This window comes from Lissotriton helveticus, chromosome 5_1, assembly GCF_964261635.1.
Source record: "Lissotriton helveticus chromosome 5_1, aLisHel1.1, whole genome shotgun sequence".
NCBI classification, from domain to species: Eukaryota; Metazoa; Chordata; class Amphibia; order Caudata; family Salamandridae; genus Lissotriton; species Lissotriton helveticus.
In genome coordinates, this window is record NC_136065.1 from 1,229,293,936 (window position 1) to 1,229,315,412 (window position 21,477).

At 45.8% G+C, this 21,477-nt stretch overlaps 1 protein-coding gene across 1 annotated transcript in view; it reads left to right on the forward strand.

Annotated features, from left to right (window-relative positions):
* Positions 1-21,063, forward strand: part of LOC144752607 (scavenger receptor cysteine-rich domain-containing protein DMBT1-like) — a 1,088,995-nt gene extending 1,067,932 nt beyond the window's left edge. The window contains exons 62-63 of the mRNA XM_078640489.1: positions 5,402-5,790; positions 20,425-21,063. Of these exons, the coding sequence (XP_078496615.1) occupies positions 5,402-5,790; positions 20,425-20,674 (639 nt within the window). The 3' untranslated portion in view covers positions 20,675-21,063. The remainder of the gene's footprint in view (positions 1-5,401; positions 5,791-20,424) is intronic.
* The last annotated feature ends 414 nt before the right edge of the window (positions 21,064-21,477 follow it).

Genomic DNA, 21,477 nt, shown 5'->3' on the forward strand with positions numbered 1-21,477 from the left:
TGATGCAGGACAAGGAGTATGACAATGAGAATATGGAGTTTCTACAGAAAGTACCCGAGCCTATGAATTTCAAAACACAGTTCATGAGGCTTCTCAGCCATCTGTACTGGGGCACTGCTGGGGAACTATTATTAACAAAAAAGGGGGGAAGATGATGTACAGGAATGGATACCATACACATTTCAGTAGGTAGAACACACATTAATTCCTACTTGTAGGTGCTTAGTCCCTTAGTATTATTAACACTTCTTTCAAATATCACATACCACAACCAATCTAACATTGCTCAAAAACATGTAGCAACCATTATGTTTAATTTAGAATGGGTTAGAAGGAATTGTGACTGTTTTGCATTGATTGACTTGTTTGTCCTTTTGTATGAGTTCCTATTTAGGAAGTATACAGAATTACTCTTATCCAGATTTGGTTGTGGTATGTGATAATTGAAAGAAATGTTACTAATACTAAGGGACTAAGCACTGTGTCACACCACCTATGTCACACACAGGACGCACCCAGGACCAAAACCCATAAAGAGAGCCTAATCTCAACCTATAAATAATCCCAGTTAGTTTCTATGGAAAACCCTATTCTATAAGTCTCATCCAGTCCTCCTTAGTGTTTAAGCTTGTTCTAATGGTATCTAAAATTGAAATATACAATTGTTCCCTGTTCTTGCGTTTAAGGGTAAGGTCACCTAATCTTTTATTACTTACTATTTTTTCAATAATAAACCATCTAAAATCTGTAAGGGTATGTTCTGCCTTCAAAAAATGGCTCGTAACGGGAGAAATCTCTTTCTTATTTTTGATGGCAGATTTATGCTCACCTAATCGGACGCGGAGTTCCCTGGATTTCTCTCCGACGTAATCCAAGTTACATGAGCATAAAAGCAAATACACCACATTACTGCTTCTGCAGTTATTTAGTGTTTTAGAGGTCAGGGTACGTTTATTATAAACTACCTCCTTGCCCACAATATATTGTTTACACATATTGCAGTAACTGCACCTAAAATTGCCCATTGCGTAGGGTGCCCAATAGGGTACGTTGGTGCATTGTGGGACCATCTCTATATGTATGGACCAGCTCCCTTATTAGATTGTTATTACGTTTGAATGCAAATAGGGTCTGTCTAACACAGGGGATTCTGTATCGTTCTAAATATTCCAGTTAGAATTTATAATATTCTCAATTTTGTTGCTTAAACAAGAATATTGTCTCACAAACTCTAATTTTTGTTTATCCTTCTGGTGTTTATTTATCTCTCTAGCACCTAACATACTGTCCTATTATAAAACCGAGCACGTTTAAAAGAATGTGTAATTAACTTTTTTGGATAACCTCGGTCTCTGAGTTTAGTTTCTAAGACTTCAGAGTGTTTATAGACATCATTCAGTGAAGAGCAATTCCTCCGTAACTGGAGGAACTGCCCAAACGGAATGTTGTCCTTTTGTGATTTGGGGTGGAAACGTGAATAATGAAACAGAGTGTTCTTATCGGTTGGTTTAGAAAACAACTCCACCTCAAGTTTACCATCCATCTCCTTGATTTTTAAATTCAGAAAATTAACACTCTGATTGCTGTAACCTGACGTGAATCTAAGGTTAACATCCCCTACGTTTAACCTGTCTAAAAATTCCTCCAGGAGAGCTACCGACTCCTTCCAGATGAAGAGAAGGTCATCAATGATTCTGCTCCACTTCACCACATTTTCAAAAAATGGAGCAGATTCATTGAAGATGTGGGTCTCATCAAATTGACCCACATAGAGGCAGGCCAGACTGAGGGCACAAGTAGCCCCCATGCTAGTCCCCGTCCACTGTAGGTTCAGATCTTCCCTAAATAAAAACTAATTGTGCTTCAATACCAATTCTGTACAAGCCAGAATAAAATCGGCCTGGGCCTCTCTGCATTTGGCAGGGCCCAGGATGCCAATGATGACCCTGATGGTGGCATCCTGGGGTATGTTGGTGTATAGGGCCTCTATATCGAGAGTGACCAGCAATTGGTATGTTTATTGAACACATGTCCCTCAATATTGGTGATCATATGTGCCGAATCTTTTATATAGGATTTTTGTTTCTGAACTAAAGTTTTTAAAAAGCTGTCCACACATTTGCTAAGTGGTTCGAGTGGCAAATTTATGCAGCTGACAATAGGCCTAAGTGGTGGATTTTTTATATCCTTGTGGATTTTGGGTAGGCCGTATATCGCAAGGATACACCCACGAAGGAACTTGTATTCAGGTCTCCGAAATCCAATCATTTTCTTTTGCTTAGGATAATAATGTCATAATATCCTTTTAAAGAAGATTCCAGTTGTTCAGCGAAACCTTCTGGTAATGGGCCTCTACCGAAATGAGTTGCATCACCCTCCTTTCGTAGTCAGGGGTGTAAAAAATTACAACCCCCCCTTTATCAGCGGGTTTGATGGTAATGGACAAATAATTTTTATGATTAAGAATCACCTCTCTATGTTGCCTACTGATATTATGAGTTATGAGGGGTTGGTTTTCCCACATACTACAGACTTTTCTTTCCATCACTTGCTCAAAAATCTCTATCTTCTTGTCAACTTGGCTGATGTGGGGTGTGAATGTAGATTTGGCTTTTAATCCTGAAACATTGGTCTCTTCCCTATACTCCTTATTTTCAAAAAACCTAGTTAATCTAATCTTCGCGAAAAATTACTTAAGGTCTTTTTCATGCAGAAATCTGTTGGTATGAGTAGGAGCAAAACTAAAACCTTTTTCTAGTATTTCCAGTTCAATCCAGGTCAGAGGACGTTTGGATAAATTAATAATGAGGAATCTTTCGGTCATTACCTCCAGTACCTCCTATTCCTTGCTTCGAGGAATTCTTCCTGAGGTGGAGGCCTCACAAATTGGCCTCTCCCGAACCCACGGTTCGTTTTCTGTCCTTTCCTTGGGCACTGATCCAAAAAAGCAGAGGATGAAGAAGAGGAGGGACCTGGGAAGGAAGACATAGTGGGCATAGATATACCCATTCCATTTTCTCCATTTAGATGATGTCCCGCCCCGCCGCTGTTATTTGTATCTTCATCGGACCATGATCAGGATGATTCTGAAAAAGTAATATGATTTCTGCCGCCTCTTTGGTATGAGGGCCTATGATAATGTGGTCTTTTCCAACCTTGTTCTCTTCTCTGACAGTAATCCTTTTCAAACTATGGATAATTAGCTTCTACACAGTACTTCTCAATATCCTTTCTTAATTTTTTGGTTTCCCTATTGATCAGGTAGTCTCTATAACCGTTAATTTCAGTGTCTAATTCTTCTGATTTTTTCTTAACTTCTTCTACAACAGAATTGTTTTGACGTTCCACTAATAATTGTACTATTTCCTGTTTCTCTAGGATGATCACTTTTGAGCAGTTTCAATAATAAGAAGTAACCAGTCTCTACTACACCTATTAGCTATACAGGACCAAGTTTCCAGGAATTTCCGATGTTCAATAAAAAGACCGGGTTCATTTTTAATTTGTAGTCCCACTGGGACCACCCCAGCATTAACATACTCTACTAGAAATTCAGTATGCACTTCCGTTCTAATCAGTTTCTTTCTTAGGTTATATAACTTTCCCCATTTGTCAGAGAATAAGTGGTGAAACTTAAATTTATATTTTCTGATGGTGAGCTCATATTTAAGGCAAATACAATATTTTTCGTTTTACGGACTTGTTTTTACACTATATATTATAACTTTGAATGGTTAAACAAGATTTTGCCTGAATACAGTAATCTTTGTTCAGGATGAAGTACAACAACAGGTTTATGAAAAGGGATGTTTTGGAATTGTTTGAAGTTAAAGGGATTTTGTTAGCAGGTTTTGAATTGCTTGAAGAAAGGCAGGGAGTCAGAATGTGGGAATCGAAGAAAGATGCGCCTTGATAGTATGAAAAAATAAAGAAACTTTGAGAGGAAATATCTTACTTACCGATTGCTCAGAAATAGAGGAACCTCCCTAGTACACGTGGCTCAATCCATAAAAGGAAACATGTTAAGGACCTTGAAGACAGTTATTATAAGAGGAATGGTTTCTGGATGGAAGTTTAAAAATCTCTGGGACACTTTTCAAAAACAGATTATGTGTATGATCTATATAATTTATAGCAAGTGTCTAAAAATTAGGAACATTTTCATTAGCCATAGTAAAGTTTAGAAGACTGGTACAATGGTAATAAAGCAATTTGTTCACGCTTGTAATGTATGGGCGCCAATAAAAAAGGGTAGTCACCTTCCCCACATTCACATCACCAAACAACAAACACCTCACAACAGGGTACTAAACACGCCTTTCATATTTTCACAACTCAAGAAGACACGCACAAAGAATGTAGCCCCGAAACCAAGAAGATGGCTAAAATTCCCCTCTAGACTTGCACATTTAAACAGTAATACACTAAAGCCCAAATGTGCTTTTTTTTTTAAAGTACAGGTAGTCTTGTGAGAAAAGTGTCAACAACCAATATTTTTCTCGCACAAAATATAATTTGAGCTCAAAAGTTGATGCAAGCACACTACAAGATTGCTTTGCATTGTTGATGCCTTAATCCCATAGAATACATGCAAAGAAGACCAAATGGCATCAGTGTGCCCCCTGATGGCAGCCCTCTGGAAAGATCATCAGGATGTCTGGGTGGGTCCCTTGTGCCCCACCCAGACATCCTCCTACCGATGGGTGCAGTCACTTACTTCATCCCCCTCCAGGGTTGTTTCTAATCCTTTTTTAAAATACAGGTGGATTGCGGCCTGCTTAAAAGAAACACACAGAGACTTCACTGAATGCACTGGCCCTAGGGCAGCATATTCATCATAATAGGGTGCGCTGTCCCTATTTGCACGCAGCACATCTGGCTAAAGGTGTGCCTTGGCGCAAACAAGGATAGTATGCCTGATCAGTAATATGGTAGACTATCTAAACATCTGATCGGTAGGCCTTGGCTCTACTTGCATCCGGACTCACCAGTACTCATTGTGTGAAGCATGACCCAGAAGGGAGCTGGAGGGCTTTCTCTGCATCCTAGCCTGCCTTTGAGTGCAGTCTGCCTGTTTTACTGTTTAAACCCAGGTAAATTCTTTGCTCAGGTCAATAATGTGACAGGGATGCCACTGCTGACGTCACCTGTGTGTGCAATCTATAGAAAGGCTAGACTAAATGTGCCAAGGCCTTGCTTGAGGTGAAGGATCAAAGCAAGAGGGAAAATGTTGCCCGAGCAGGGGTTGATAAAGTATTTTGCCATTAGTTATGAACAACAGTGTGTTTTCCTTATGGTCTGGTGGAACTGTTGGGCTGTTCCTCCTGTGAATGTTTCTCATTGTTGCACGGCTATTGAGAAAACAATGTGCAAGGAAGTGAGCTTTCTTCTTTATTTACAGGTTGAAAATGGCACTATCACCTATTCAAACACAATTCGCGCTTACCCGCGAGATCAAGGAATCATTCGCCAGAAGATGCTCAGCATGGACGTGCACTGCCGGATGTCGCAAGAGACATCGGTGGAATTCATGTATATGGCAGATGACACTATTGAGATCAGTAAAACAAAGTTTGGTCATTTTGACGTGCGTCTTTCCTTCTACAACTCCTCATCCTTCAGCCAGCCAATCAGCCAGTTTCCTTACTTCGTCAGCCTAAACCAGGAGTTGTACCTACAAGTCACCCTTCAGAACTCTGACCCCAATCTACAAATATTCGTAGACACATGCGAAGTCTTTCCTAGCCCAGCAAATTTCACATCACAGAAGTACGCCTTAATCCGGAATGGGTAAGAGCAAGTCTATCTCCTAATGTGCTTCCTGTCAATATTGTACCACACAGATTGTCTATGAATAGCCACCATGAGCTGTGCACTCAGAATTTCAATCCCAGTATATCAGAATTTCATTCCCAGTAGTATATCAGCAATTAATTCCCAGTATAACCAGCATCATATTTCCAATACATGAATTCTGCAGTCCTAGTTTCTAATATTACTTCCCCCTGACCCAAACAGCACACTCGTTTTTCTCCAGTGTTTCGTTCCAAGTGACCCAAACAGTGTGCTCCAATTTCCTCGGTGCTTCATTCTCAGTGACTCAATCAGTAGACTTCACATCCCCCAGTGCTTTGTTCCCAGTGACCCCACCAGTACACTCCTCTTTCCCCAGTGCTTCATTCCGAGTGACCCAAATAGTACACTCACTGCTCTTGCCCCAATGCTTCGTCCCACTAGTCTCCAGCAGCACACTCCTCTTTCCCCGGTGATCTCCAGCAGCACACTCCTCTTTCCCGGTGCTCTCCAGCAGCACACTCCTCTTTCCACGGTGATCTCCTGCAGGACACTCCTCTTTCACCAGTGATCTCCAGCAGCACACTCCTCTTTCCCCAGTGATCTCCAGCAACACACTCCTCTTTCCCCGGTGATCTCCAGCAGCAGACTCCTCTTTCCTGGTGATCTCCAGAAGCACACTCCTCTTTCCCCATTGATCTCCAACAGCACACTCCTCTTTCCTGGTGATCTCCAGCAGCACACTCCTCTTTCCCCGGTGATCTCCAGCAGCACACTCCTCTTCCACGGTGATCTCCAACATCACACTCCTCTTTCCCCGGTGATCTCCAGCAGCACACTCCTCTTTCCCCGGTGATCTCCAGCAGCACACTCCTTTTTCCCGGTGATCTCCAGCAGCACACTCCTCTTTCCCCGGTGATCTCCAGCTGCACACTCCTCTTTAACCAATGGTCTCCAGCAGCACACTTCTCTTTCCCGGTGATCTCCAGCAGCACACTCCTCTTGCACGGTGATCTCCAACAGCACACTCCTCTTCCACGGTGATCTCCAACGTCACACTCCTCTTTCCCTTGTGATCTCCAGCAGCACACTCCTCTTTCCTTAGTGATCTCCAGCAGCACACTCCTCTTTCCCCGGTGTTCTCAAGCAGCACACTCCTCTTTCCCTGGTGATCTCCAGCAGCACACTCCTCTTTCCTGGTGATCTCCAGCAGCACACTCCTCTTTCACTGGTGATCTCCACCAGCACACTACTCTGTCCCCAGTGATCACCAGCAGCACACTCCTCTTTCCCCGGTGATCTCAAGCAGCACACTCCTCTTTCCCTGGTGATCTCCAGCAGCACACTCTTCTTTCCCCAGTGATCTCCAGCAACACAGTCCTCTTTCCCCAGTGATCACCAGCAGCACACTCCTCTTTCCCCAGTCATCACCAGCAGCACACTCCTCTTTCCCTGGTGATAACCGGCAGCACACTCCTCTTTCCCCAGTGATCTCAAGCAGCACACTCCTCTTTCCCCAGAGATCTCCAGCAGCACACTCCTCTTTCCCCGGTGATCTCAAGCAGCACTCTCCTCTTTTCCTGGTGATCTCCAGCAGCACACTCCTCTTTCCCCGGTGATAACAGGCAGCACACTCCTCTTTCCCCGGTGATCTCAAGCAGCACACTCCTCTTTCCCTGGTGATCTCCAGCAGCACACTCTTCTTTCCCCAGTGATCTCCAGCAGCACAGTCCTCTTTCCCAGCACAGTCCTCTTTCCCCAGTAATCACCAGCAGCACACTCCTCTCTCCCCGGTGATAACCTGCAGCACACTCATCTTTCCCCGGTGATCCCAAGCAGCACACTCCTCTTTCCCTGGTGATCACCAGCAACACACTCTTCTTTCCCAGCACGCTCCTCTTTCCCCGGTGATCTCCAGCAGCACTCTCCTCTTTCCCCGCTGATCTCCAGCAGCACACTCTTCTTTCCCCAGTGATCTCCAGCAGCACACTCCTCTTTCCCAGCACACTCCTCTTTCCCCGGTGATCTCCAGCAGCACACTCCTCTTTCACCAGTAATCTCCAGCAACACACTCCTCTTTCCCCAGTGATCTCCAGCAGCACACTCCTCTCTCCCCAGTGATCACCAGCAGCACACTCCTCTTTCCCTGGTGATAACCAGCAGCACACTCCTCTTTCCCCGGTGATGTCAAGCAGCACACTCCTCTTTCCCCAGTGATCACCAGCAGCACACTCCTCTTTCCCTAGTGATAACCAGCAGCACACTCCTCTTTCCCCGGTGATGTCAAGCAGCACACTCCTCTTTCCCTAGTGATAACCAGCAGCACACTCCTCTTTCCCCGGTGATCTCAAGCAGCACACTCCTCTTTCCCTGGTGATCACCAGCAGCACACTCCTCTTTCCCAGCACACTCCTCTTTCCCTGGTGATCTCGAGCAGCACACTCCTCTTTCCCCGCTGATCTCCAGCAGTACAGTCCTCTTTCCCCAGTGCTTCATTCCCAGTGACTAAAGCAGTACACTCCTCTTTGCCTAGTGTTTTCTCCCCATTGACCCCGGCAGTACACTGCTCTTTCCCCAGTGTTTCATTCGCAGTGATCCCAGCACCACACTCCTCTACTGTAATTTTACTAAAAAGGGATCATTTGGGTAGAAATAAATTCTTATTAGGAAAGCCAACCACAGTACTACGATTTAAATCCAGAGTCTGTGTTCTCCAGACCAAGCACTCTTAAAATATGCTGCCTACCACTACGGATGACATGTGACTCTACACCTTTGTCTTCTACGCTCTTAGTCTTATGTAACATTTCATGTCCACTGATTTACACATGCATGATTCATTGTTTCTTTAAAATGTGTGTGATGTAAAGTGCTCAGATAGCCTACAATGGTATGATTAGCGCTAAATTATTTACATGTGTAAGAGGGGCTATGGAGAGATGAGAGGCATCATTAGAGGGTGGTGGTGAAGGAATCCGTGAAAAAGGAGGTTACTTGGAGCATCTTACTAGATTGTCCCAGCATGCCCTCGTTCCTCCCATTCTACAGATTGAAATGTCATTCTGTTTTAATCAAGTCACCTGTTAGAGCAATCTGGCGTCCTTCAGGGAAACCATTTTATCCAAGCTTAATTTCTTTGTTTCAGAGTGTCTGTTTAGCAGAGAGCATCTCTCTGTCATTACTGTGTTAAAGGTTGCAAATGAGACACATACATGCCTCTCAGTTTGCAGAGGACTGTCATGAGTAAATAATATGTGCTGCTTTTATTTTAAACAAAAACTGAAATGATTTTGTTTGCCATCTAAAACAGTTATTGTTTCAAAAAAATATGAGTAGCACTTTTTTACTTACTCATAACTGTGGTGAAAATTTTATTTTTTAAGCAGGTATCATGCCTAGTCACCATAGGACTTATCTGTGCTCGGACCTCCGTCCAGGCAAGGTCCGTTTGGACCCTCCTACAGGGCGTTGAGAACCTGCCTCGATCCTCCGCTGGTCCCTCTTGCAGTCTCTCGCTCGCCAGCTCCTCCTCTAGTTGGTCCCAGCCTTTGTGTTTTGATTTTCTCCTTTAGTTTGTCATCTTACACTGCCTGACCCACGTCTCTGTCCAGGCAAGGCCCTTTCCGACCCTGCTCTAACGCCTTGAGACTCCCGCCTCGCTCCTCCCTTGGTAGCTCAATTTCTTTGTTTCTCTCTCTCTCCCCTCAGGTCTATTACAGTCTTTGTGTTTTGATTTTCTCTTCTTTTTTATTCACTCACTTGTCATCTTTCAATATGTGTGCGATTTATCTTTGCACTTTGTCTGTGCCTTTTTTTAATTAATTTTCCTTTGTTTGCACCATCTCTCATTGTCATTGCCCTCTGCCTCTTTTGTTATTCCCTTTTTCGCTTGTCATGGTCCTTTTCTTTTTTGTCATTGCCCTTTTTTATGTCCTTAGTTTTTGCCCCATTTCTCTTGTTTGTCCTTCGTTTTTCCTACTCTTTTCACCTCCCCCAGTGCTCTTTATCTCTTCATGCTGCTCCGCTTCCAACCTACTGCTCTTCTCCCCCCTCTTAGGACCTAATGTGCTTTTCACTCCTTGGCCAAGGCACCAGGGAAAATCATAAACCCTTCACCATAGACGCTCGTGACCGCTTTTGCATAGTCCCACAAGGTTCCTCACTGACTATCTTCAATGCTTACCTGATCTTTCAGGACAGCCTCATTCCCTTTCACGATGTCAATGTCACATCCTCTCCTACGTAAATGACACACAACGTATCCTCTCCCTCAAGGACAAGACTCCAATCACCTGGAACAAGTTTAAGACATGTATGACCATAATCGCTAACTGGGTGGAGTCCAACAGTCTGAAACTGAACAGAAAAAAGCCAGAAGTTGTGATCTTTAAAAAGAACTTCTCACTGTGGAACTCCACCTGATAGGAAGCAGAGCTGGGGCGACTCCCATCACCCAACACCCACACCAAGAACCCCAGGATAATTATCGACTGCAAACTAAACATGAAAGCCCAAGTCAACACAGTCACTGCCTCATACTTCCATACCCTGAAAATGTTAAAAAGATTTTCAAATGACTTCTGACTGACACACAAACATAATCACCCAGCTCCTCAACACCAGCAGCATGGACTATGGAAACACCCTGTACTCTAGGATCAACAAACATCTCACCAGGAAACTGCAGGCTACTCAGAACTCAGCAGCCAGAATACTTCTCAATATCCCATGCCACATGCACACCTCACCTCATATCAAGGAGCCACACTGGCTACCCTAACACGAACTACCACAATTAAAACTCTTCCCCCACACCTACAAAGCACTACATAACATTGGGCCACCACATCTCAAAAATGCCATCTGGTTTCACAAATCTCCAGATGCCTCTGCTCGGTTGAACAGATCGCATGCATTTCAAAAACCAGATCCGGCAGTTGAGCCTTTTCCCACATCACTCCTAAAGCATGGAACAACCGCCCACTACACATCCCAGGCTCCCCTTCACTTTTTGAATTCTACAGGAAGCTGAAGACCTGGTTCTTTAAATAGTCCAAAACCCTTTGATGGATAGGTTTTAACTCAGTTTTGACAGCATAATGCATTCAGTCTTTCTCCCTCCGCAATTTCTTTTTTGTTTAAATATCTTCTCTGATTAAGTTCAACAAATTATTCAAAAATCAGGGTGCTCCAAATAGTGTGATTGTGTAGTGCAGGTGACAAAGTGAATAAAATGTGTGCTAGTGCCATACAAAATTCAAGATATGTACAAGTGACTGACAAGGATAAATGAATGACTTGGAGAACACACAGTGTAGGAGTGTTGGTATCCTTAATCAAATAAAAAACAGTCCACTGTAATAGATGTCGACGTTTCAACTCAAAATACAGATTATTTAGACAAGGGTCATCATCAGGATGGAACAATATGTAGGAGACAGCAGAGAATGAAATAATCCTGTTTCAATAAAATGTGTTTGAGCGGTTTAAGAATATTCAGTACGTTTAGTATTATAATAAACATTCAGTTGTAGGAAAAACTAGCACGATTAGTTTGCTTACCCTGAAAGGTGGTTTTTTAAATCATCATCATGGCTTGTGTTTGATTTAGCAAGCAGTGTGAGACAAAACATTCTTTTAGTTATCTTAAAGACTCTAGGCACAATGTATTTGACTGCTTCGTTTCAGAGGGACTCACCAGATAGAGTGAGCAACCAACACTATCTAGTAATAAGTGAGATATATAAAGGTCCACTCAGTCAGTCAAGTACTTGTATTTGGCTAATAGCCATAACAAGATGAAAACATTGGCAAAAGCACAAATACATACAATCCAATAAGCAGAACAAAATCACAAGGAGTTAAAACGTGCATGAATCAAAAAACAGAATACGATTTAATATCATACATCACCCAATCGCTTACAATTGAGCAAGTCATAAAAAACAATTTAGGCTGACCTGTTTAGAATACGCACAATAAACTAGGTGACTCAAGGAAGGGCAGAGGATTAAGAGGTTCAAAGCTCTCAAGAATTCTAGAGGTCTATTTCTCATCTTATCCTAAGTGCTTGTTGTACATAACTAATGACAGTGTGGCAAGTATACTGCAAATCGAGGTGCTGTAATATTTGCAGACTTAAAATGTGTGATCTAAGACCAGTTAAGCGCAATGTTGGACATAAAAACTGCTGTAAGGTCCATATGTAAAAGCTTCAGAATAACAAAATGGGTGAGTGACTGCTGGGAAATGTTGTCACAGGGGTAACAGGGTAAAGTAGATAACCAGGTGACCTGCTGAGGGAAAGCTACCAGAAAGCGCAAGGTGCCTAATCTACAACGGGTCAAATAAAATCTATGTTTGTGGTTCACAACCCAAGATAAATATGATTCCATCCCTTCTCTATGTTTTATCTGTAAAAAACGACAAACCAAGTTCAAAGATAGAATATTGGAGAATCAAGCCTGGTTTCTATGTTGGTAAAAAAAGAGATTTCACTACGTTCATTGAGTTGTTATCAATTTTATTGGGTGAGTAAACAAATTTGGTAAACCAAGATCGGTGAGAGCTCAAGGACCTTTATTGAAAAATGTGCACATCAGGTTACAAGGTAATCAGATAGTACTGCAGCACTAGACAGGAGAAAATAGAAACATTGGATCAATCATAAACAGCAAGGAGGTAATGGTACAAAAGTGGCACATCATGGAATGAAAGGCAAAGTGGCTAGATGCAGAGCATGAGAGGGCAGCAAGGGGCATCAAACGTGGTGGAATAAGGGCGTGAGGGGCACGAGAGGACAGCAGCAATCAAGGGAAGGTGGGGGGATACCTATGGACCAGCACCAGCGGCCCCCCAGGCGGGGTGCCAGCAGGGAGCGCGGGAGAGGTCGCAGAGGGAGAGGTATTCTGGGAGAGGAGATACGTAACAAAAGGGCCCCAAATATCGCGCGGCCAACCAGTAACCGGCATTAGTTCCCAAAATTCTGATAGAAGCGTCTGACACCGTGCAGCATCTTCGAGCCAGGCACTTACCTTGGGTGTGGGCCTCTGACCCCAATGAAAATCCAAAGCTACCAAGATCATCTGCGGCGTACCCCAGGGCTCATCCCTCAGCCCAACGCTGTTCAACATCTACATAGCACCACTCGCCCATGTCGCCCGACTGCACAACCTCAACATCATCTCCTATACTGACGACACCCAGCTGATCCTCTTGCTCACCAAGGACACCCACACCGCCAAAACCAACCTCCATGAAGGAATGAAGGCAGTCACAGAATGGATGAGGATCAACCGACTGAAGCTGAACTCAGACAAGACAGAATTCCTCATCCTCTGATCCACCCCCTCGGCCTGGAACGACTCCTGGTGGCCGACCACACTGGGAACAGCTCCAACCCCCAACGACCAACCACGCAACCTTGAGGTCATCCTCGATTTCACCATCTCCATGACCAAGCAGGTCAACGTTGTCTCTTCCTCCTGCTTCAACACCCTAAGCATGCTCCGCAAGATCTATAGGTGGATCTCCACCAAAACAAGAAAAACAGTCACCCAGGCCCTTGTCAGCAGCAGGTTGGACTACGGAAACGCCTTCTAAGCAAGAGCCTCAGCCAAACTCCTGAAAGGACTACAACACATTCAGAATGCCTCTGCATGCCTGGTCCTGCACTGACTCCCTGTCAACAAGAAGATAACCTTCAAGCTCTTCACCCACGCACACAAGGCAACACCGGACCAGCGTACCTCAACAGCCGGCTCAGTTTCTACACCCTCACCCGCCAGCTCCGCTCCGCTGACCTCACCCTGGCCACAGTCCCCCGCACCCAAAGAGTGACCTACAGCGGCAGATCGTTCTCCCACCTCGCCGCCAAGACCAGGAACACCCTCCCCATCCACCTACGGCAGACCCAAGACCTGCTGTCCTTCAGAAGGCTCCTCAAGACCTGGCTCTTCGAGCAGTAGCAGCATCCCCAAGCGCCTTAAGACCCTCACGGGTAAGTGGTGTGCTTTACAAATGCTATGATTGATTAATTGATTGAATGTATAGCAACTCTACGACGTGCGAGAACGAGCAGCATAGCCTTGAGTCAGCGGGAGGCATCAGGGTATTGCATCACCAAGCTGAGTAGACAGGTCCGGGGATCTGGCAAAAAAGGCGGGAAGGTTATCTCTGTAATAATAGTGCACACTTTGCGCCAGTATGTAGAGACCAAAGGGCACAGAGAAGCAAGATGAGAGAAGTCCTCCACGGGAGACGAGCACCGTAGACATCTATCACTAGGGACAAGACCCATTCTAAATAACTGAGCTGGGGAGCAGTACAGCCGGTGTAAATATTTAAAATGGATGAGGCGCAGGCGGTAGTTGGGAGACAAGCGTTTAGTCTGCTTACAACAGTACAGTCAGTCCTCCTGAGAGAGATCGATGCCTAAATCCATGCTCCAGGCCAAGCGGGCGCGATCAGTAGATAATGAGGAGGCCGCTAACGTGGTGCCATAGAGCCTCGAGACCAGTCTGCGAGGAGAGGAAGAAGTGAATGTCATGTCGAGGGCAGCCATCGAAGGAGGTAGCTGCGGGAACATGTAATGCAAATCCCAACAAGACGCTCTAAGTTGATAATATAGCATTATGTCCATTGGGCCAGACTCGACCGGTAGCGAAAAGAAATTGCTGTTGGGGTAAAGGTCAGATAGAGTGGTCAGACCGATGCCAGCTGCACGTTTAGCCATTCCTGCTGTGTGCAGTGAGGGGAAAGACGGGTGGTATACGACAGGCATGGCACCGGCAGAGAGCAAGCCCGAGCCTGAATATTTGCGAAGACCGTCCGAAACCCAGTACAGGGTCTCTGCCGTATTGATTTCTCCATGCGGTGGCTTGGCTGGGGCAAAGATCGCAGTCTGTAGGGGCAAGGGGGCCACCAGGTCGGCGTGGACTGCCACGTGAGGATGGAACAGTGTCGGATGTAGCCAGACATTAAGGAAGCTGGCCTGGGCACTGAGAGCGTGTAGTTTAAAATCCGGGGTACCAATCCTGCTGCATGCAAGGGGAAGCGTGAGGATGTCATACGCTATTCTGGGCTGACCCCCGGCCCAGACAAGAGAGATGATGAGAGAATGGAGAGTGCAGAAAAAATGAGCTGTGAGAGGAACATGCACATTTAGAAACAAATATAAACATTTCAGGAGCACTACCATCTTAGCAATGGAAATACGCCCCGCCAGGGAAAGAGGTAGGCACCGCCAAAGGGGAATCTTGGTCTCCAGCCAATCAACCGCCCAACCAAAATTGGCTTTCCAAAGTCCATCCACAATCCGAATGAGCAACGCACCCAGATATCTGGTGGGCCACGATGCCCACACGAAAGGATAGTCCGGGGTGAAGGGGATTGTGGCATCCGTCAAGGGGATTAGAAAAGACTTGCTCCAATTAACCTGGATGCCGGGTAGACCCCCGAATCGCACCACCTCAAGCACCATGGGCCGAGGTTCTCTTGAGGATGGCAGACATAGAGCCTGACATCGTCCTCGTACATGGAGAGGACCAGGGCACGGGCCACGAAGCACAGGTCCCTCTAAGTGTGGTGCTGCGTGAGCCTGGCTGCAAGGAGCTCCATGGGCACAGTAAAAAGAATAGGCAAGAGTGGGCATCTCTAGAGACTCGAATGGGTTCTGATATCTGACCATTGATCCAGAGTTGTGCCACCGGGAGGGCATAGAGGTGATGGACTTTGTGCTGAAAAACCGGGCTGAAGCCAAGAAGGGGAAGGAGATAAAAAAGCAAGGGCCATTCGAGAGTATCAAAGGCCTTGGTAGCATCTAAAAGAGCCGCCATGGCGGGTAGACTGGGATTGATCTGATGAAGTACAGCAAAGATCGTGCGGAGGTTATGCGACGTTGCGCACCCAGGGATAAATCCAGACTGATCCGTGCGAGTGATCATAGGCATGAGGTGCAAGAGGCGGGATGCCAGAAGCTTGGCAAAGATCTTATTGTCGGTGTTGATGAGTGATAAGGGGCGATATGAGTCCAGAAGTTCAGAGGGTTTGTCTGGTTTTAAGAGCAGTGTCAACAGGGCCTTGCCAATTGAAGGGGGGAAGTGACCTGATTCAAAGGAGTCATTATACATAGCGGCAAGATCCGGGAAAAGGATGGGCACAAATGCTTTATTGAAAGAAGCGGCCAGACCGTCGGAGCCGGGCGCCTTATCACCGGGCAGACTATTGATAGCAGCTAGGGTCGCTTCCTTAGAGAAGGGTTCATCGAGGTATTCCCGATGGCCATTGCTCAGCCAGAGGACCTCAAGAGTGTTGAAGTACTGGTACAGGAGGTCATGCGGCGGAGTAGGCCTGGCGGTGTAAAGTTGAGTATAAAAAGCTGTGACTCATGAAATGACCTCGGAAGGAAAGGTAGTGCATTCCGGACCCCATCCTGCAGTGCTGTGATGTAGGAGGCAGCATGAGGCCGTCGTAGAAGATTGGCTAAGGTCTTACCGGAGCACCCAGGGATAAATCCAGACTGATCCATGCGAGCGATCATGGGCATAAGGTGCAAGAGGCGGGAGGCCAGAAGCTTGGCGAAGATCTTATTGTCGGTGTTGATAAGTGATAAGGGGCGATATGAGTCCAGAAGTTCAGGGGGTTTGTCTGGTTTTAAGAGCAGTGTCAACAGGGCCTTGCCAATTGAAGGGGGAAAGGGACCTGATTCGAAGGAGTCATTATACATAGCGGCAAGATCCGGGATAAGGACGGGCACAAGTGCTTTTTAGAAAGAAGCGGCCAGACCGTCGGAGCCGGGCGCCTTATCCCCGGGCAGTCTATTGATAGCAGCTAGGGTCTCTTCCTTAGAGAAGGGTTCCCGATGGCCATTGCTCAGCCAGAGGAGCTCAAGAGTGTTGAAGTACTGGTGCAGGAGGTCATGCGACGGAGTAGGCCCGGCAGAGTAAAGTTGAGTATAAAAAGCCGTGACTCATGAAATGACCTCGAAGGAGAGGTAGTGCATTCCGGACCCCCCTCCTGCAGTGCTGTGATGTAGGAGGCAGCATAAGGCCATCGTAGAAGATTGGCTAAGGTCTTACCGGAGCAGTCACCCTCGCCGTAACAACGCGCCCTCGCTTCTCTACCCAAAAATGAGAGCTTCCTGTTGGCTTATTGCTCGAATTTGGAGAGTTTACCTCGGAGCTGTGCAAGGGTGTCGTGGTGGGGGCTGACAGATTGCAGCAAGTCAAGGGCCTTAATTTCTCCCTCCAAGCACTCAAGAGTGCCACGGATAGAGCGCTTGACCCCCAACTGTTTAGAGATACATTCGCCCCAAACCACCACCTTGAAACCTTCCCAAAGTGTGGAGGGGGAATCCACTGAGCCGGCATTATGTTCAAAATAGTTCTCTATCACAGTTTGAATCTTGGCACAAAACACCGAATCGCGGAGCGCATTTGGGGCAGGCACCAAGCAAACATACGCTTATGGGCATGCGGGGGGAGCAGACTGAGACTTACGGGTGTGTGGTCCAAAAGGGTGTGCGCCATATGCTCGAACGATGTGAGCCATGTATGTGCATCGCGAGTGGTAATCCAAAGATCCAAGCGGGACAGAAGTGCCCGTAACGCAGGTGCCCTCGTGCACCTCCAGATGGGTATGGCACCATGCATCCAACAGGGAATTATTTTTCAGGTTGGAGCGCAAAAGAGAGGTGGGGTGTGGGTGCAAAGCGCAGGGCCCAGAGTGATCCAGGGTGGCTGAGGGTGTAATATTAAAATCGCCCCCCCGGCAAAGCAGCGGGGCAAAGTGAGGATATGTCGGCAGACCTGCACAAGGAAGTTGGGATCATCAGAGTTAGGGCTGTAAATTGCTGCAAGGATCAGGGGCTGGGCTAAAAGGGTACCAAACAGGATTACAAAACGCCCCTCAGGATCGGCAATGACCATAGTGGTGCACCAGTGGAGCCCTCTAAGTAAAAGGATAGACACCCCGCGGAGTAGCTAGAGTAGAAGGATGAGTGCATTTTGTCCTAGTGCTGAGAGTGGAGCGAGGAGGCGGTTGCGGGGAGCAAGTGAGTTTCTTGGAGGAAACAGATGTCGACTTTGTGACGAATGAGGTGTGCATGTACAAGACTGGCCTTTCGATGATCATTAAGGCCACGGACATTCCAAGTCCAGTGTGTGGTGGCCCTCATAATGCTATGCCAGGAAGGTGAATGCTGGATAAGGCCGTGTGCAAAAGGGAACCTGAGAAGTGTAAGATGGATGGGCAGTACAGACAGCAGTGTATAAGATGGCACAGTACAAATTAGGTCAGAAAAAACCCCAACAACAGGCCTTGGAGGAGAGGCAACAACACCCAAATAACCCCCACACCAACCCCCCAATCAGGTTGAGAGACCAAACCCACCCACCCAGGGAACCCCTAACTGGGATGGGGAAAAGCTGAGTGAGAAAAAAGGGGAATCTTCCCATTGAGACGTGGCTCGGTGCAGCGTGCACCCCTGCCGCTAGGACAGGGTGGCCAAGCCGTGGGTAAAGGCGGACTGTAGGGGGAAGGGGAAGGAGACCCGATATAACACCTCAAAGCCCAGTACCAACCATATAGACAAATAATAAATATGGTGCAACAAAAGTGTCAATGCTGCATAAAGAAGGAGAGAGAAATGCGGGGCTATGGGGTGCAGTAAAAAGTTCCATCAGCAGAGAAGATCAGCCGGGTCCAAGAACTATGGAGCGTGAGGGCGACAAATGTGGGCCAGCATAAGAGTAGTGGAGTAACAACAGGAACTAGGACCAGAACGGGCAAGCTCATGCCATGTAGAGCAGGAGGTCAGAGTACATGAGCAAGGGTTACTCTCAGTCATTGTCACTTAGATCGTCGCTTGCGGCCGCTTGGGAGATGAAGGGGTGGATCGCTGTGATTTGTCCAGTTTTTTGGCATAGGGCAAAGCCGCTTTTGGTTTCAGAAAAGTGTGGACCTGCGAGCCTTGACTGATGCGCAGTTTGGCCGGATACGCCAGAGAGTAAGATACGTTGTGTTTTTGCAGCAGACGTTTGGCTGGGAGAAATTCACAGCGGGCAGCCTGATCCACCATCATGTAATCAGGGTAGAAGAAGATCAAGTTCCCCTGATGGCGAATTTCCCCTTTCTCCCTGGCAGCTAGGAGGACCTTGTCCCTGTCACGGAAATGTAATAGTTTGGCGATGATAGGTTGAGAAGTAAGACCAGGAGCAGGGCGAGGTCCCAGAAAGCGATGGGCATACTTGGTGGTTGTTTTCTGTGAGGAAGAGGATGAGCTGAGTGTCATCTGCTCAGGATACAATGTTGATTCTGTGGGATTTTATGACGTGTGCGAGTGGCTCCATGTAGACATTGAAGAGCGTCAGATTGATCATGGACCTACAGGACCCCAGTGCCAAGACACTTCTGACTATTTTCTCAGAGTGGGAGTGGACTCTTGAGTTAAGGTCTACTAGTGAGGATTCCCTGGATGCTGCCTCCAGTGAATAGGGAATAATTACCACATTGTGAGGAGCAGGTGAGACAGAGATTTACCAGTGAAACACTACAGCTCCGACCTCAAGGATAAAATCTGTTGTTGTCTATATGTCGCAACCTGCTTGTGAATGTGTAGAGTTAGAAATTAAATACTTATTATTATTATTATAAAAATAGGTATTTGACTGGACATTGATTTGTTGATACTGCTTTGCACTCTTTGAATTACAAGTCGTGTTCACTGAACTGTATCGACACTTTTCTGCGAGGAGCCTTTGACTGCTCGTCCACAGCTACCACTGAAAGTCAAGCTTAGGATGGGTGCTTGAAACAGTTGCTCAGGATCCACTGTAGGTCAGGTCACAGAACATGGGGAGTAAAAACCCTCAAACATCACTGTGGGCCCTGTAACCCCTGCATGCCCTGTGGCCCTCTGAAAGGGGTCTGACAATACTTTACACATTGTATTTAAGTTAAGCCTGACTGCTTTTGTGTGAAGCTACCAGAGGGTTAAATGCAGGTTTATTTAGTGACTTTTGCGTTTTACCCTGACACAAATGTTGTTTATTATTTGAGTGGGGCTTTCCCCCCTCTCAACCCAATTTCTTACATGTTGTATTTGGGCACTACCTAAATCATCCAGGTAAAAAAAATATAAATTTTCACTAGCTCACATTTTGTTTTGTTTCAGATGTTTTTTCAAATTATTAAATGTTTCCATGTTTCATTCGAACATCTGGTGTTAATTGAATGTTTCCTTTTTTCACATTTTCCTCCATTATCCCTTTTATCCATCCCATCTTCCTTCTTTTTGTCCTTCCTTGCATGTTTCCTTGTTTGTCTCTACTTACCCATCCTTTCTTCACTTACATCTATTTAATTTTTCATCCACTATTTATTATCCATGTGCCTTTCCTCCTTACATTCACATGTTCTTCCCTTTTCCTCTTCCCTCTCCTTGTCTACATTTTCTTCTGGCATCCTTCCATGTCCTTCTCGTTCTTTTCACTGTTTCAACCTTCCTTCCCCCGCACCATGTATTGCTTATTTTCTTCTTCAATTACTTTCCCTCCATTGCTTTAACCTGCATATTTCCACACACTCTCCTTTCCTCCTCGCCTCCCTTCTCTCCATCATCATTCTTCCTAGTTGTATTCGAGACGCGACATACCAGACGTACCCCTCTCCATCCTTGGACCACGCTCGTTTCTCCTTCCGGGCCTTTGGGCTCCTGCACCAGCACTCCAGGGTGTACCTGCAGTGTAAGATAGTGATCTGCAACTTGTTTGATTACGCATCCCGCTGTCGCAAAGGTTGCCTCGTGAGGAGGAAGAGGTCAACAGCCTCTGACCATCCAGAGGTGGAAGTCGTCGTTGGACCGATCGCAATTACGAATTAAATAAACGGCGAAAAAAATCATTTATGCTTGGATGAAAGAATGAAATTTGGCGAAAGCCCCTCAAATCATATATCTACAAAGAATTGCTTGCTTAATGACATTTAATGATTTGCTGCTTTCGACAGACATTAATGATTCAATTTTGCACAGGAGCTAACTAGACTGTAGAACTTTAACAGAGAAGTAGCTTTGTTTTTAAAGACATGAAAAATCTATGCACTAAAACTATACCAAAGGTGAAACCGTAATATGAATCCATGTTCCTATTGTACAGCATTTCCCTCATAATCAGCCATGCGGACCAAATATATGACGCTACAGTGCAATACATCGATGGCAAATCAGTTCTTTAGCAAATTGCCACAGCGTCCTTGTGGTTCCTAATGCCGAAAGCCATACAGAGGGGTAACTGTCTTTTCATGCGTGCAGAAACAGATCTGGTGAAAAAGCATAACGTGCACGGCAGTTCTTGCAGTGACTGCAGTGCATCTTTGCGCAGGGGTTCTTATGAAACCTGGCTTGAAGTCAAGCAGGGTGTAGCGCAGTGCTTCATTTGTAAAAAAACAAACAAATTACAGTAACAGCAAAACTAAACAGTTTTTGTGTGTGTATCAAACACTATCCAAGCCCCATGTGTCTGAGAGGAGCTGATCCTACAGTTTTGTGTGACAGACGAGGCTGATTGCACTTACCATGTTACAGCCAATGTTTCCATATTCTGGCTTCGAGTGCCAGATGATTTTGTGGAGCACAAGTCACTCACGTCGTGCGGATCCTCTCTCGGACACGTGTCAAAATTTTTT